This window comes from Dermacentor andersoni, chromosome 1, assembly GCF_023375885.2.
Source record: "Dermacentor andersoni chromosome 1, qqDerAnde1_hic_scaffold, whole genome shotgun sequence".
NCBI classification, from domain to species: Eukaryota; Metazoa; Arthropoda; class Arachnida; order Ixodida; family Ixodidae; genus Dermacentor; species Dermacentor andersoni.
The window spans coordinates 261856150-261871021 of record NC_092814.1 but is presented as its reverse complement, the minus strand read 5'-3'; the positions used below and the strand labels follow the sequence as shown (position 1 = coordinate 261871021).

At 46.2% G+C, this 14872-nt stretch overlaps 1 protein-coding gene across 6 annotated transcripts in view; it reads left to right on the top strand.

The window, feature by feature from the left end:
- Positions 1-14872, top strand: part of LOC126548145 (uncharacterized) — a 239071-nt gene that overhangs the window by 75389 nt on the left and 148810 nt on the right. For all 6 annotated transcript variants that reach the window (XM_050196263.3, XM_055063733.2, XM_050196266.3 and 3 more), the window contains exon 10: positions 8477-8932. In XM_050196263.3, coding sequence (XP_050052220.2) covers positions 8477-8932 — 456 coding nt within the window. The remainder of the gene's footprint in view (positions 1-8476; positions 8933-14872) is intronic.

Here is a 14872-nt window from a genome sequence, read left to right as displayed (position 1 = left end):
TTCAAACCTAAATTCTCGCCTTCCTGTCCACAGATTCCTCTCCAGACGTTGCAAATCACTTGTGAGCTAGCAACATAATGTCGCCTGCATAGAATAAACCTGGAAGCTGCTGCTTTACTACTATAACCGCCTGTTTGTATGAGAGATTAAACCCGATATTACTTCATTCTAGCGCCCTCTTGGGAAAAAGGGCACCGCTGCCTCAGACCCTTGTTAATATCAACTTTCTCCTCGCTCCTCATCTCTTCTTTTGAAAGCTTATGGCTGCAAGGGCCACGAGTGCTTAAACGCCGAAAACGGCCGCCATTTTGCCTTAGACTGCTACGCTGGATGTGCTGGAGGTCCGACAGTTTCATTCCGTGTATCGTTATGGGCGGAAACATGCAAGATGCAGTAAACTTCCGAAAGCGATTCCGTCGTTGCAGTTGGCACAGGATGCTCAGTAGCTCGCCGCTGAAGTCTTACCGCTGCCGAACGTCGGCGCCTCAACTGCTTGGCCGGATCACGCATATCCACACGCTGGTTACACTCGCTGAAGAATTGAACATGGCTGTCGTGACTGAAGAGGAAGTGGATCAGAGCACATGAGCAAGCTACGCTCGACAAGATTGCATCTACGACGGCCATGGAGCGAAAGATTCAGCGTTAATCCGACCGCCGATAGTGCAACGGGCTCGTTCGTGAAGCCCGCTGCACCGTACGTTGTCGTCGGACTTGCAGCAGTGAACAATATCGGTGTTTCCCCGTGTAATACTTGCAGTGGTTCTGTGTAGCTGGTGCAAAGTGATCAGGATGTCTCGCTACTAAACTGACTGGTTTGCGAGATCTGTGGTGAAATTGCATCAGGATGGAGTTTGCGAGGAATTCAGGGCCTGAAAGCATGTAATCCTTTTGAAGTAAACATACTCGCAGTGCGTGTTATGGTGTCAACCGGCAACGGCCAAACGGCCATAAATTATACGTACTGTCTACTGAACCTTTGTTGCCGTTTTTCAAACTTTCAATATATTAGTTCTGAAATGTTTTTTGCTTTCTCAAAACCATAATTTTGATGATGATGCCGTATTGGAGCTGCATTATCTCTGCTTCTACTTGTGCTATCACTATTTTTTTTTTTTTTCAGGAAGGCAAAGGCGTTTAGAGTGCAAATTTACGAAATAATGTTGCATTTATTAGAAAATAAAAAATATTTTTTCTTGGCAGTTAGATGGATTTCTCTCACTGAAGTTTGCAATGCTCTTATTTGATATAAAATCGGGTTAGTACACCATACTTGCTTATTTGCACTCTTTGTTAGTTGCACATCATATTTGTATGTGAATATTTATTATGCCATATATAGTTTGGTAGATAGCCCACCTCCAAGCAAATCATGGAATGAAGCTGAATTTCTTCAATTTCTGGAAAGTTGTTCACTCTGAAGAAAACTGGATGTACATTTAAAACTAGCACATTGGGATACATAAACTCGGCAAGTTTCATCAAAATCGATCGAAAAAAAAAAAGAAAAAAAATGTAGGGCATTTTGCTTAGCTAAACTGCGGTAGGCGGAAGCCTTTCTATGACTGCCTCTTCGTCTGAACTGCTGTTTAATTGAAATGCACTGTTATGTTGATTAAATAATTTATTGCCCGATTCGAGTAGTACTTGTTCTTTTGGCTGATTCGACTGGCATTTGTTCTGTGAATCCTGTCTCAGCATCAAAGTTATCGCCGCGAAAAATGTCTTGACGCTCGTAACCGGTGAAGCTTTGATGCTTTTCTGGATCTATGTCCATTATGGCTGCCTTATGATCTATGAAGTGACACGAAATGTACTCTAAATCGCCTGTGGTGGCGTATGTTTCGAAGACTAAGTCTAGACAGCTGCCGTGTTGGGTTGTAGCCTTCTCTCTTGGCGTCACTAGCTTTAGCGCTAGGGAGTGAGTGTCGCATTCCTTGGATGAAGTCATGCTTACTCCTGGCGTCTTGGTTGAAGTCACCTAGTAGAATCATTGGACGGTGTTTGGCACTGGTGTTGGAAGAATCTGGGAGCTGGCATTCCCCACTTGAAGTGCCTTGCTGCTGCTGCTGTTGCTGGAGCTTGTTCCGAAGGCGTCGCTTGCATTCTACCTCTTTAGCCTCCGTCCCAGGAGACTAGTTGAGTCGCTTCAGCCGCATCCATTTATTGGCTTTCAACATTCTTGTCTTGGAAGACTGGAAGACGCTGTTCCTTTTCACTCGAATATTGTTGCTGAGCCTGCTGTGACTTGCGCTTTTGTTCGGCAGCGCAAGCGCGCTTCGGAGACATCAGACTCACGCGGCTGGCGAGGAGTGTCTGCCAACGCTGTCTTGGAGCGTGAGGGTGGCGCCATCTACCGGGTGCATGTGCAGTATGCGCACCACTCCGATGACGTCACAAGTGCCCCCTAGTGGAGTGTGACATGTTCTGCAAACGGACGTCCCCGTGGCCGCGAGCATGAGCTGTTAAAGGCTTTCGCCTTAAAAGTTGTCACGCGCAGAGTCAGGCAGAGTCCCCCCTTAGGAGAGAATCTCGGGGGTCACGCGTACATGCTTGTTTTTCTTGGTGTGTTTAGCAAAATCTATCATGCTCATTGCTATATGCGTTGTGAACAGGTAGATCTCTCTTTTCAGGGGAGTGAAACTGGTGTGCAAGGAAGCATATATTGCATGTGGCTACTTCACGTCGGTAGCTGTGTGGTATACAATCAGATCTTCGCCGATTGATTGCGACGTGTTGATATCTTTCGCTGCCAAGCTCGAGCCTTTGCTTATTGATGTGCAAAATTAGTAGACGGCGTACACGTGGGGGGGGGGGCTCTGTCCTAGACATGCATCAATTAGTAGACAGCCTCCACGAGCTTTCAGGGTATCGGCGAGGTTGCTTTCTGCATGAACAGCAGTGTGGCAAGACCACGTTTGTGCTTATGTCTGTGTGGAAATTTCGCTTTATTTCGCTGGCAATGAGCCATCCTAAATACAGTGGTGAAGGGGCATGAAGAGCAGGAGCGCGCCATAAACTTCGCTTTGTGAGCACATTGTATTTGCTAAGGCTGTGGTTCCACTATACAAGGTTTAAGGTTCTATCTGTGATGTGGCCTCTTGAGACTGCACCACGTCGAAGGCAACGCTAATGAATTCACTGGGTAGAGGGCTGTCTACGAGTAGCTAAGCAGACGACGGCAGTGAGAAGAGTGGCTTTCACTCACGGTGCTACCAAATGAAAGCTTGGGCAGTCTCCGACACATGATCATGTGACTGATGTGCTGTTGTATCGGGGCTAGTCAGACGGGAAGCCACAGACAGTTTGTTGAGTCCGGGACTGCATACTCGAAAAGGTCCACTGTCACTATCCGATGCAAGCTTGTTTGCAATGGTCACCTCATTTTTTAGAAGCACTTCATTTAGAAATTTATAGCAGTCCACTTTCTTTTTACCGGTAGCATCATGCATTGTTGATCAGTGGGGTAGATCAGCCATCTCTTGTTTTGGCGGCGACTCAAACGAGGCTGAGTAACGCCACGTGGCCGCCAACGACTTCGGCGCAACCAACAAAGACAATCACAAGGAACTTAATCCATTAGCAGAGGTGCGCAGAATGAGGGTCCAGTCAGCAATCTGGGAGCAGCACAGTGTACTTAACACAGTCCATGTTTCGGAGGGTGGTGCGGCGGAGAACTATGGGCGCGCAGCCCATTCATGGTTGGAGCGGGGGACGCGTGATGGAAGATGGCTGCAAATTGAGCATGCGGAGGCCGTTTGGGTGGCCGGTAATCGTGCAGCGGCTCAACATTTTTTTCTTTGCTGAGATTTCGCTTTCAATTAATTTTTGGTAAAAACACCCAGCAGTCAAACCATCATTATAATCGATAATGTGGCATAGGGGCATGTAATAAGGGTCTTATTTCACCTTGGAAAACATACAGGGGTGGGAATCCTCTGCCAATCACGCCATTTTGATAGAAACGCAAATTTTCGTGCCAAACTCTGCCAAGCACAGAAAATTTACTGAAATTGTGCCACGCTGCACCATAATTGCTTCGGCATGTGTGCTCCGGGAGTGGCTACGAATAGCGAGTGGATTCATTTTTCGAAAGAGAATGCAGCCGCATACCATGTGACGCCACCTTCTGCACAGTTTGCCACAATGTGTTCACTGCTGTTCGAATGGCAAGGGCGGCCGTATTAGAATACGGTTGAGCTTTTCGTTGCTCGATAGCTGACGTTCAAAACAGCGAAAAGTAGGCTGATGGTGCGTTGAGGGAACTAGTTATTGGGGAGGTGCACACTGCAGTGGGTTCAGCTAGGGGGCATCGCTGTCCCAAGGCCAGTGTAGCATAAAACTATTCCAATCTGTTTTTATGCCCATATGGGTAATGCCTGAGCCATTTTGACCTATCACAAAGGGCTAATGGCAGATTTGGAATAAAACAGACTGGAATAGTTTGATTATACCAGAAATTTAAACATCAGGTGCTTTGGAATCAGCCTGGTTTGTTATGTAGAAATTGCGTTTAAAAAAAAATTAGTAAATTCACCCGAAAGGCAAAGCATCGATTGCAATAGAAAATTAGCAGACAGCCATACAAAGTAAGGATAGTAGTTTTATCAGCCGTATAAACTTGCGAATATTCGCTTCCTAAATTAACAAGCATGTTGTCACGCGTGCTGAAGAGAACGTGAACATGTTTTGCGTGATGACCACGCGCACTTGCTGTCAAAACACTGGGGTGAGCAAGCGTGGCGTCAGCAGCCAGTGAAGTGACGTTGGTGCTGCCTCTCATTTCAACGTCAACTAAGCAATGAAAACGCAGCACACTTGAAGCTGTCGGCACTCAACGAATGCGCTCTGTCCCTCTCTCAGATCGCTTTCAAGATGGGGCTTGTGCGGCTGTGCCATACACACCCGCCAACGAAGTAGAACGCCCCTTCCTCCCTTTTTCCTGATGCCTTGCGTGCGTGAGATTGAGCCGCCATCTTTCGGTCACTCTCGCACGATTTCACTTGCATATACAGCATAGGGCGCGCAGCGACGATGTTACCACCCTTGGACTTCATACAAAACACCACAGTGATGGCAGAAATGCACCTAGAATGTCCTTAAGGGACCCTGAAATGCTTTTGACGATTTTCTACAAACGTACTGAGTCGTTAGAGTAGGTCCTTCTGATCATTAACTGACGCATCTAAGTGCCCCGCGTAAAGCGTGTAATTTATTATAAGGTTTTAAAAATGCACATCGCTGCCAATCGCAGCACACTGCTCGGCGGAATTTTAAGCCGCCCCTACCCATATGACCGAAATCACCCATACCACGTCAGTGGGGTGAGCTATCCGATTGGCTGACCAGGGCGCGTGATCGATAGTTTTTCCAACTTTATGGTAAACAAATGATCTTCGTAATAGTTGGAATGTTAGTTAATTTGTTTTTATGAAAAGAAAGTAACATAAAGAGAATGCACAAGAACAGTTTTTCAGCACACTTAAGCACTTCCGGCACACAGCAAGTGTCGTCTGCTTGTGTTACAACGTACTCCATTTTGACGAGAGCTCCGCGGTCAGAGTCGGTCTCAGTCTTTTCACGAGCACTATGATTCGACTTTATTGCCTTATGGACCGCAAACGTAGCGACTGGCAATATGTCAAGCTGCGACATCGTGTCCCTCTGCAAGGCAGCGTACGAGCAAACTGGCTGCTGCGCATCGGACTGCCGCTATCCGATTGGCGCCAGGATTTGCGTGTTTGTGGCCGTCACTTTACACAGGAAGATCACTAACGCAATAGCGTTCCACGACTGCGGTATTAGGGCAAACTCAAGGGGACAGAGTCTGGCTGCTTGGCTGTGCCGTAACGGGATGAGCCATGAGATGAGAACTGGCAGAAGGGCAAATGTGAATGGTCTGCACGGTGCAGCCACCTGGTGGCACAGAGCTCAACCATACACAGTAGCAGCAACGAAGTGTATTCTTCTTTGCTGCTGGTGTGTATTTTTCGCAGGAGTGTAATCATCAACATGTTGTTTTTACAAATGTTTAAAATGTTTTACACTTGGTTAGAGCAATATCAGCGCTTTGTTTGGCTGGTTAAGCGCTGCGCCAACAAGTGTATGGACCGTGCAGAGCGATCAGGCCGCTCACGTACGTCTACGCTAAAGTTCCTTCATCAGCTTGAGTTTATGCCTCCAGTCATTTGCCGAAATGACCAGCTTGCCTGTGGTTACCGGAATACAAGACACGTTCGGCGCTACAACAGAATGCTCGCAACGCACGCTGCTTAGCTCTCGCTTGTGGTCGACCGCCAAGCGGCTAGCAGAGAGGTCTCGCGCGGGCGGGCTCCAAAACAACCGGAAGTGGACGTCGCATCGTGACGCAGAACCAGTGAAGGCGGAGCTTAGCCCCGCTCGCTCGGCGAACGAGTTGAGGAGGAAAAGCATGGCTAGGGAGGAGGGTAACTTCTAATCGCTTGTAGCTCCATTAATACATAACGCTTCACTTAAATTGTGGTGCGAATGTTCTACTTAAGCTGTACCCTACGAGTCTACAAAATTTGTCCGAACCGTTTCAGGGGCCCTTTAAATTACTATCGCAACAATAAAAACCATAGTTCATAACTTTCGCTTCTTCAGATGCTCTGTTGGTGAACTGCATTTCCAGGCACTTCACCCACAATGTTGAGAAATGAAAGAAAAATGTATTTGTAAAAAATATATTCGGCTACATTTTGAAATTTCGGACAAACCATTGCAGAATGTTTTTTTTTTTATTGCTAACACAAATTAAAAATCTATTGGCTTTATTACCAAAATCCGCATGTACTATATGGTTTCAGTATTGGGGTATTCTACTTCAAAGTTAAGCTTGACTCTTTCCGTGCCACACTCATTGGCATTGTTAGCCTGCTAATGATGGTTTGAAATGCCACTTTCGAGACCTTCCACTGCACTCATGGACACACTTCGTCATCGGACGTAAAGGAGTAGAACTATGTTTTTGTTTTCTAAGCAGTGCGGCTTTCTCTCAACAGGCGGTAATTTTTGAACGCGCTCCGAAGTCGCGTGATCATCAATGCAGGAAGTGAAAATGGCCATCTCTGGGAGTGGCGCTCGTGCTTTGAAAGATAGCAGAACTTGCTGTTCCGCTGAGTCTGCGGCTGTCTTTATCGATGCATTGAGCAGCTGTGAGTCTTAGGATGGTGCCTGGGATTGCCGCAGCCCGGCATGCCCAGCTAGTGCTTGCAGTTAAATTTTTGTAGTTGAATACTTATTCAATGAGAAATTGATTTTTCCGGAAATAGTGCCTAGTTGATTGCAGTACATTTTGTATATCATAGCTTTTGTTACATATTTTTTTTATTTGATGCAAGCTTGTCTTAACAAGCCTTGTTCAATTTTATCCTGGAGTTTTGATTCTGGGAATTTATATCTTTTTGATGACATATATTTTGTTAATGACATCTACGCATGTAAAGTGCAGTCATTCTTTTTGTTTATATATTTAAAATATTCATGAAGATAAAAAGCTTGTGTAACCTGCAAAAAACACCAATTTTCCTCATGGTAGGGAGAGAATACAGTTGCAGTATAGTGCTGGTGTTGTGCGCTGCCATTTTCATTATTCTATTATTCTACTAAAATTCAGATTGGCCTGCTCCAAGTTACTCCAAAATGCAATTTTTTTTCTGCACCAAACTGTATCAAAACAGAATTTTACTTGTTCCAGAAATTGCTCCAAAATGACTGTGAGCATTCCCGCCCCTGAACATACAAATGTTGGTGCAGCAGCTTCTCACTATAACAGTTATAATGTTAAAATTGGTATTGTTATAAGTGGGTTCTACTATATTCGTATTCTTAGTTATACGAATATTCAATATTATACAAATATTTGAAACAAACATTTTGCTGACTCTGTGACGAAAGTGTAATTCTGTACACGACTGCGTAGGTGCAGAGGCACAATTATGTCACCGTCCGGCTTGGAGCACGGCGGCTACGAGGTGAATTATAAACGGCGTTCGGTTTGAAATTTCAGATCTTTCCCCGGCGTGTAGTGATGAAATGCTTTGCAGACACGATCATTATCGTGCAATGTATTCTTTGCGCTTGTCAGCTCAAAATGGCCAGACCTGGTGAGGGGCTCTTTAAGGTACAATAAAAGTGATTTCTTTTAAAGCTGAATGGGGATTATTTTGCCACTTACTGTGAGAGCAGCTGTGGCAGAGGGGGGAATCAAGTACTTGGCCTTGCAGAGAACCTATAAAAGCCCTACCTACACTGACGCCTCATAAACTGCTGATAAACTAAATAATGGAAGCTTGTAAATTGTGTGTTAGTCACTTGTGTAATCTTCCTGTCATAGCTGATGTGTGTGTACGTTTCGTATTGCGTTGCTTGTTTCATCACAACATGCATAAATGCTTAATCTTGGCCACGCACAAATGTTTATCAGTCTAAAGGAATTTACTTTGCTTGTGTGCAGCAACCGTCGCACCATTCTGGATTTGGTGTCGGCCCAGTGACACCATCTCGAGGTGCTAGTCGCCCAGGCCTTGACCAGCTGACTGGTGACGAGGAAGAACTGTGGCGGCAGCGACGGCAGCAGCAGAATGATGAGATGGCGGTGACTGTGGAGCGCACCAGACAGCGCAGAGAAGAGGAGGAGAAGCGTTACGAGCAAATCAAGCAGTCCTCCGCCGCCACGGCTGCTGCCGCCAACGCTGCCGGCCAGCAACAGCAGCAACCGCAGCAACCGCAGCAGCAGCAGCAGCAGCAGCCCAGTGTGCCTGATGAGTCCACACCTGTGCCTGCTGAAAAGGAAGACCTGGATCAGCGCTCGTGCCATTCAAGCGAGAGCCGGGAGGATGTCCGAGGAGGCACGCTGCTGCCTAGTCGTGAGAGGCCAGATTTTAGGCAGCAGTCGTCGAGTGGATACCAGGTGTGTGTTGTGCTGAGTTCAAGAGTTCTGCATGTTTCTTGTAAGCAATAGTTGGCGCTTTACTAGTGCACTTCTGGTTACCCTGTGCAGTGAAATCTCGATATTACGAAGTTTAGGGGACCGCAATAAATTGTTCGTTGGCCTGAAAGGTCGTTATAGTGAAAGCCCCAAAATTAACCACTAAGCCCATCAAACCATCAGTTCATAACTTTTCCTGATATGAGCTATCCGTGAAAACATTGCTGTTGGTACTTGGCCCGCGCTTTTTCTATTTTCCATAGATTCAGCCGCCATGCACCACCAAAGCATAGTATAAGAGTGATGTGCACAACGCAGGTGCTGATGCCAAGAAAACTATAGACAAAAAGATAGCTCTGTGTCGCCTAAAATGTGCGATGTTTCGGAAAGGTGTCCACCTTTGCGTGGACACTGCCACTGCGTTGCTCGAGGTGGGCACTTATGGGGGGAGGCTACCTTGGAGACATAACTTTTTTATTTTTTAAAATATCCAGATGAAACTTTCAGGGTATGTTCACACCACCGAACTATGAGGAGCTTCAAAGTTTCATGGAGATATGTTTATTAGTTCCATAGTTATTGAGGTCTAACTAGGTGATTTATGTATATGCCTGAGGAAGGGCCTGGAGAAATGCCAGGACATCATAGGAAGCTGAAATTCACTGTGATGATCCCTTGATAGATATCCCAGGGGGCTAAAGAGCCCTTTTCTTTTATTTCCCCTCCAAAACATTTTCAGACAACTTTGAATTTGATGTAGCCAGTAATGACCACATTCATCAAAAATTAATTGCCTATTATAAATTAACTACACCAGCTTTCAAAAAAAGAAGCCTGTTACCCCCTGGCAAAGTCATTCAGGAACAGAATAAAAAAAAACGGCATACAAATCTGAAGAGCGGTTCTTGAGATATCGCCTTCCCCAGCACCACTACTTGCCAAAAAATCCATTCCGAGAAAACAGGCCTTAAAGTTGAACAGGTGTTTTTGTATAAGAAAGCTCCTGCGGAGCTTCTAATTAGCTCTTGCGGCTCCAGGCACACTCAGTGTGTCTGATTTTCGACTGGCGACAGCCGAAAGCACAGTTCCGCCGCTCAAAAGAGTCTACTCAGTCTGCACTCGCTGCGGAAGATCGGAAGTTCGATGCTCGTACAAGACGCATATTGCGCTCCCCTGCACCGAACATCTGCACTGTCTTGTGCTTTGCCGGCATCGCGTGCAGCGAACTACTAGCGAAAAAAAAAAAAAAAAAAAGCTGAGCAAATAATCTAAAAGATAGCGCAAGGCGATGAGCAGCTCGCAAGCTCATGTTGAGGCGGACAGAACAAGGGGCAACAACGACGCGAGCGCGGCGGGTGCGGCATCAAAGGGAGCAGCCGCCGCCTTCCGCGCAGCAGCCAATGGCAGGCGCTCTTTAGCCCGCGGGATTCGAGCAGCTGCCGCCGCCCGCGCCGCAGCCAATGGCATGCGCGCTTTAGCCCGCGAGATTTGAACGCGCTGCTCCGGCCAATCAGCGCTCCGCATCACATCGCGGGAAAACGCCAATAGTCTCAACCGCGCCGACGATTCCATTTTGCAAGGCGGCGAAATAGACTCAAAGAATTCACGGTCAAAACGACACCAAGATAGCGCGGGCAGGCCGCATGGGCCGGGAATGGCGCGCGCGCGAAGTTTGACTTAAGGGGGGATGAGGGGATCGGAACTAACTTTTTCATTTTTTATCTTAGAGTGATGAAATTTGGCATACAGGTTCGAAATAGCATCAAACAGACAGCTGCAAAGTTTCACAATCATATCTTCAGTAGTTTTTATTTTATCATTATTTATATATTGCTCACATGTTGCTTGCTCGTGGAAAGCCTAGCGTGACAGCAAAATGGGTTATGGGTCTGTAAATGTTTTTAATAGTTACTAAGAAGTATAGTCTAAGTCAAGATTCTCTTAATTTCTTTTTAAATTTCTCTGCTCTTCTTCTAAACGATATAGTATGCACCTTCTCTTTATGTTTAGAATGTATCATGCTCCAATTATTGTGTAATAAAAAAATGGTGAGCCTAAATGGTAAATCTGAGACTGTCTTGACATAAGGCACACTTCACCAATTGCAGCAAAACAAACAGGATTAAAATCCGTGCTCCCATTGCCGTGCTATGCTTTCCACGAGTGAGGTGATAAGCTCAAAACAAACTTTTGAGAAAACAAGCCTCAAAGTTCCATACTGGCACACACTGTCTAGAATGCTCCTGCATTGTAGAATTTGGTGTCCTTGGCAGCAGGTGACTTCTTAGCCCTCTGTCCTTTCAGGAGATGGACTTTGTGTGCCTTCTTCATTCGCTGGGAGTCTGGGTGAAATATTTCAGTACAAGATAGAAATGATGCTGTAGATTCTGAAAAGCGTACTTTTCAAAAATCGATTTTTTTCGCGAAAATCGCGATCTGATCCCCGCTTCCCCCCTTAACTTCGGCATTTGCGCGTGTTTTGTGGGCCGCGGTGGCATCAAAAGTAGCTCTTTTTGGTGTACATTACGGTTGAATTAGGTGCTGATAATTACAGAACAGGAAGTTTATGAGACAAACAACCCAAGAATATGGTTTTTCAAAAATCGACTTTTTCGCGATTTTTTGGTTTTCAAGGGCTGCGTCCCCCCTTAACTACGCCAAAGCGCAAGCATGCGTAACGACACCATCCAGAAAGTGTAAAGTGCGACCGTATGGTATCCCCGTGAGTGTAGCGGTTACACTTCTCCGCGCGCTTTCCTAGTACGTGCCTGTTCCAGTAGCCTACAAGCTAAATGTATACAAGAATTGAATTAAGTAGCCTTTCCATAGACAAATAAACTTGCATAAAGTTCACGTCAAAAACACGCATACAGTCGAACCCACTTGTAAAGATAACGGTTTTACACTATGTCGGTTATAACAATGAGAAGCTGCTGCACTGTCAACTTATGTATGTTTTCCATGGTGAAAATAACTCGCTTATTGTAATGCCCCAATGCCGTTTTATCGGTTGTAACGATGAAGTCTGGCTGCTGGGTGTCCGACCTGAAAGGTAGTGAAATGCGAAATCCCCCGAAGAGAACAAAAAGAAACCGAGAAATTCGAGCCGCTGGGCGATGGGCCGCTGCTTCAACAACTGCCGCGCGCTCATTTTCCAGCATGTTTTCCAGCCATCTCCTCGCTCCTCTCTCCCGTCTCCCTTCCACCTCTGCGAACACAAATGGGCTGCGCCCATAGCTCTAAGCAACCTCACTCTCCGAAACGAATGCACCGCACCAACTGCGCTGCTCGTATGTTGCTCGCTGGCTCCTCATTCAAAGCAGTTCTGCAAACAGCTTAATCACTCGCATTCGTCGTTGTTGGTTGTGTCGAAATCGTTCCTGGCCACGAGGTTTCTCAGCCTCATCTGACTCGCTACCGAAACGGAAGATAGCTGACGCGCCTGCTGACCATCGGCAATGCACGACGTTGCCAGTGAAAAAAAAAGCGCACGGCTGTAGATAGGAAAACTAAGTGCCTCTAACCGAGGTGACGACAGCAGCGACAACGCGGTAGGGCAGGCTGCCTCAACGTTGTCCTCGGAGGAGGCCCAGCAGATGATTCAATCCCACCGGGGCTTCGTTTTTGCGAGAAACCTTCCGCTGCACTACGTGGAGCACCTGGATGCCTTTGAGAAGGATGTCTTCCAGCTTCGCATAAAGCATGCAAGGCTGATGGACAGGGTTTTCTTGTGTAAGCCAGTGAGAAGTATGTGGCGAGATGCTTGTGGCGATCTCGCCTCAGCTTTTCTTTTGGATTTCTCAAGCTGACAGGCTGCCGCGGCAGCCTTCTCGCAATTTTAAGAAGGCCCGTTTAGAAGCAACCAAGGCAATGCCTCGGCGGTGCTCGCATATCGCTTGCCACCCATGACCCCTCTTTGCAGTTGTTATAGCAGTGCCATTCTTTAACGCCAACACCCGCAGCTTCTTACACGTGATTGGAGCATCAGGAAGCAGTTAAACGACTGAACACAGCAGCTGGATGGAGGAAGGTGGAGTGATGCACTAGGCCTCCCCGCCATTATAGCTTTCTTACATCAGCTCTGCTATCCACCTATTTTGATATTTTCACGCAACCCGGTTATAACAAATGCGATTGTTGTAACCTATCATCGCTTATCTGGATTGCCGTAAGAAAAATAACTACCGAAAGTACCTTCATAGCTCTGAAACCAAATTTGCCACTTACGATTTAAAAAGTTCACGTTAAACTGTTAAACCATACCGCTTAAGGGGGGAAGGTGGGTCCTAAAAATGTTTTTCTTATTTTTGGGTGAATCTTTAATAAACTCCACTGTCTGGAGTAATTTTTCGTGCTGATTTCAGATCTGTAATTAGATTTTTGATAGCTGTAGCAGTTCAAAAAATATTGAGGTCTGAAGTCAAATTAATTTCAAACTCGTTACGGGGCTTTTTGATGATTCCGTCTTGCTAAACCAAAAACTAAATGCATGACACCATTGCTAAAGACCTACTGTAGGGGGTGATGCTATTTTTATTCATTTGGAAGCATTTTGCAGACAAGAAAACAATCTTGCATTTATTATGAACATTTTTTTTTCTAATTAGCAGCGATTCCTATACCTGAATGTAATTTTCATGATGGTGCAAGAGTAATAAAAATAGCATCACCCCCCAGATCATTTCAATACGAATAAAATGATACCACCCTTGTCATTTTTGGCCAAAAACAACGCAGAAAAAACACCCGTAAGGCGGAGTACAGTGTGCAAAAACATCGAACTGAAATAAACGCATTTGAAGTTGCAAACAAATGTAGCTTTTGCTGAAGTGAATCTACAGCAATACAAATGGCACCGTTTTGAAGCTCTATGCTTTGTAAGAATGGCCATACTAAATGTGTGACTGCACACTCTCAAAATAATAGCACACTGGCCACTGAACTAGCACAAGAAACTTTATTAGGCACCATGCTCTACAAAGAGCATGGTGCCTGGGTTTCATACCGAAGGGTAGAACTCTGTGTGGGCATGAATATAGTTCCAGTGTTGTACATGCAGGCTGCCTGATTGATAGCAGTCTCCATTACAATCAGTGAGGCATTTTTTCATTTGGTATAATTGACCATGTTACTGAATGAAGGCTCTGAGTGTAAGTAGCCTTCCAAGTCATCTTCACCTGACAGTGGCTGTGGAACTTAGGATCAGAGAGCCAGTGATAGATATGCAGCTGCTAGGTGCTTTACAGAATTTTACTTTTGTATGATGCCTCGATCACTTCTGCAGCCAGGTGTGTGCCAGCCCAAGGGGCCTAGTGAACAGAGCTCATGATGAGGTTCTCGTTATGAAGGGGTGGTATGATAGATACTGTTAGGAGCTATCATGACAATATGATAATAGAGTGAACGCGCAATGTGCTTGGTTGCGAGTCCGAAGTGCCGATGTGCGAAATGCATAGCCGCAGATACAAGGAGTCGACGCGTGATGTGCTTAGTCGCGCAGTTCAAGGTGCCGACGCGTGAAAGGCCTAGTCGCGGGCTCGAGGAGTCGACCCTCGATGCGCTTATTCGGGCAGTCCGAGGTGCCGATGCACAAAATGATTAGGTGACGGTCCGAGAAGTCCGCGCACGATGTGCATGATCGCCGAGTCGGAGACTCCCTATGCGCGAAATGTTTAGCCGAGTTTCCGAGGATTGCGTGCGCGATACGAATTTGTCACGAATTCGAAACACCGAGTGCTGAAAGGCTTAGCCGCATGTCCGAGGATTCCGCGCGTGAATCTTGGTCGCGAAGTCCGCGTCGCCGATGCCCGGAATGCTTAGCCGCGAGTCTGAAATGTCCACAAGCGCAGGGATCGGCCACGCTACTGCGATGTTCGCGTAGCGCCCGTTTTGACACGTCGAGATTACGGCGAGTGGAGACAT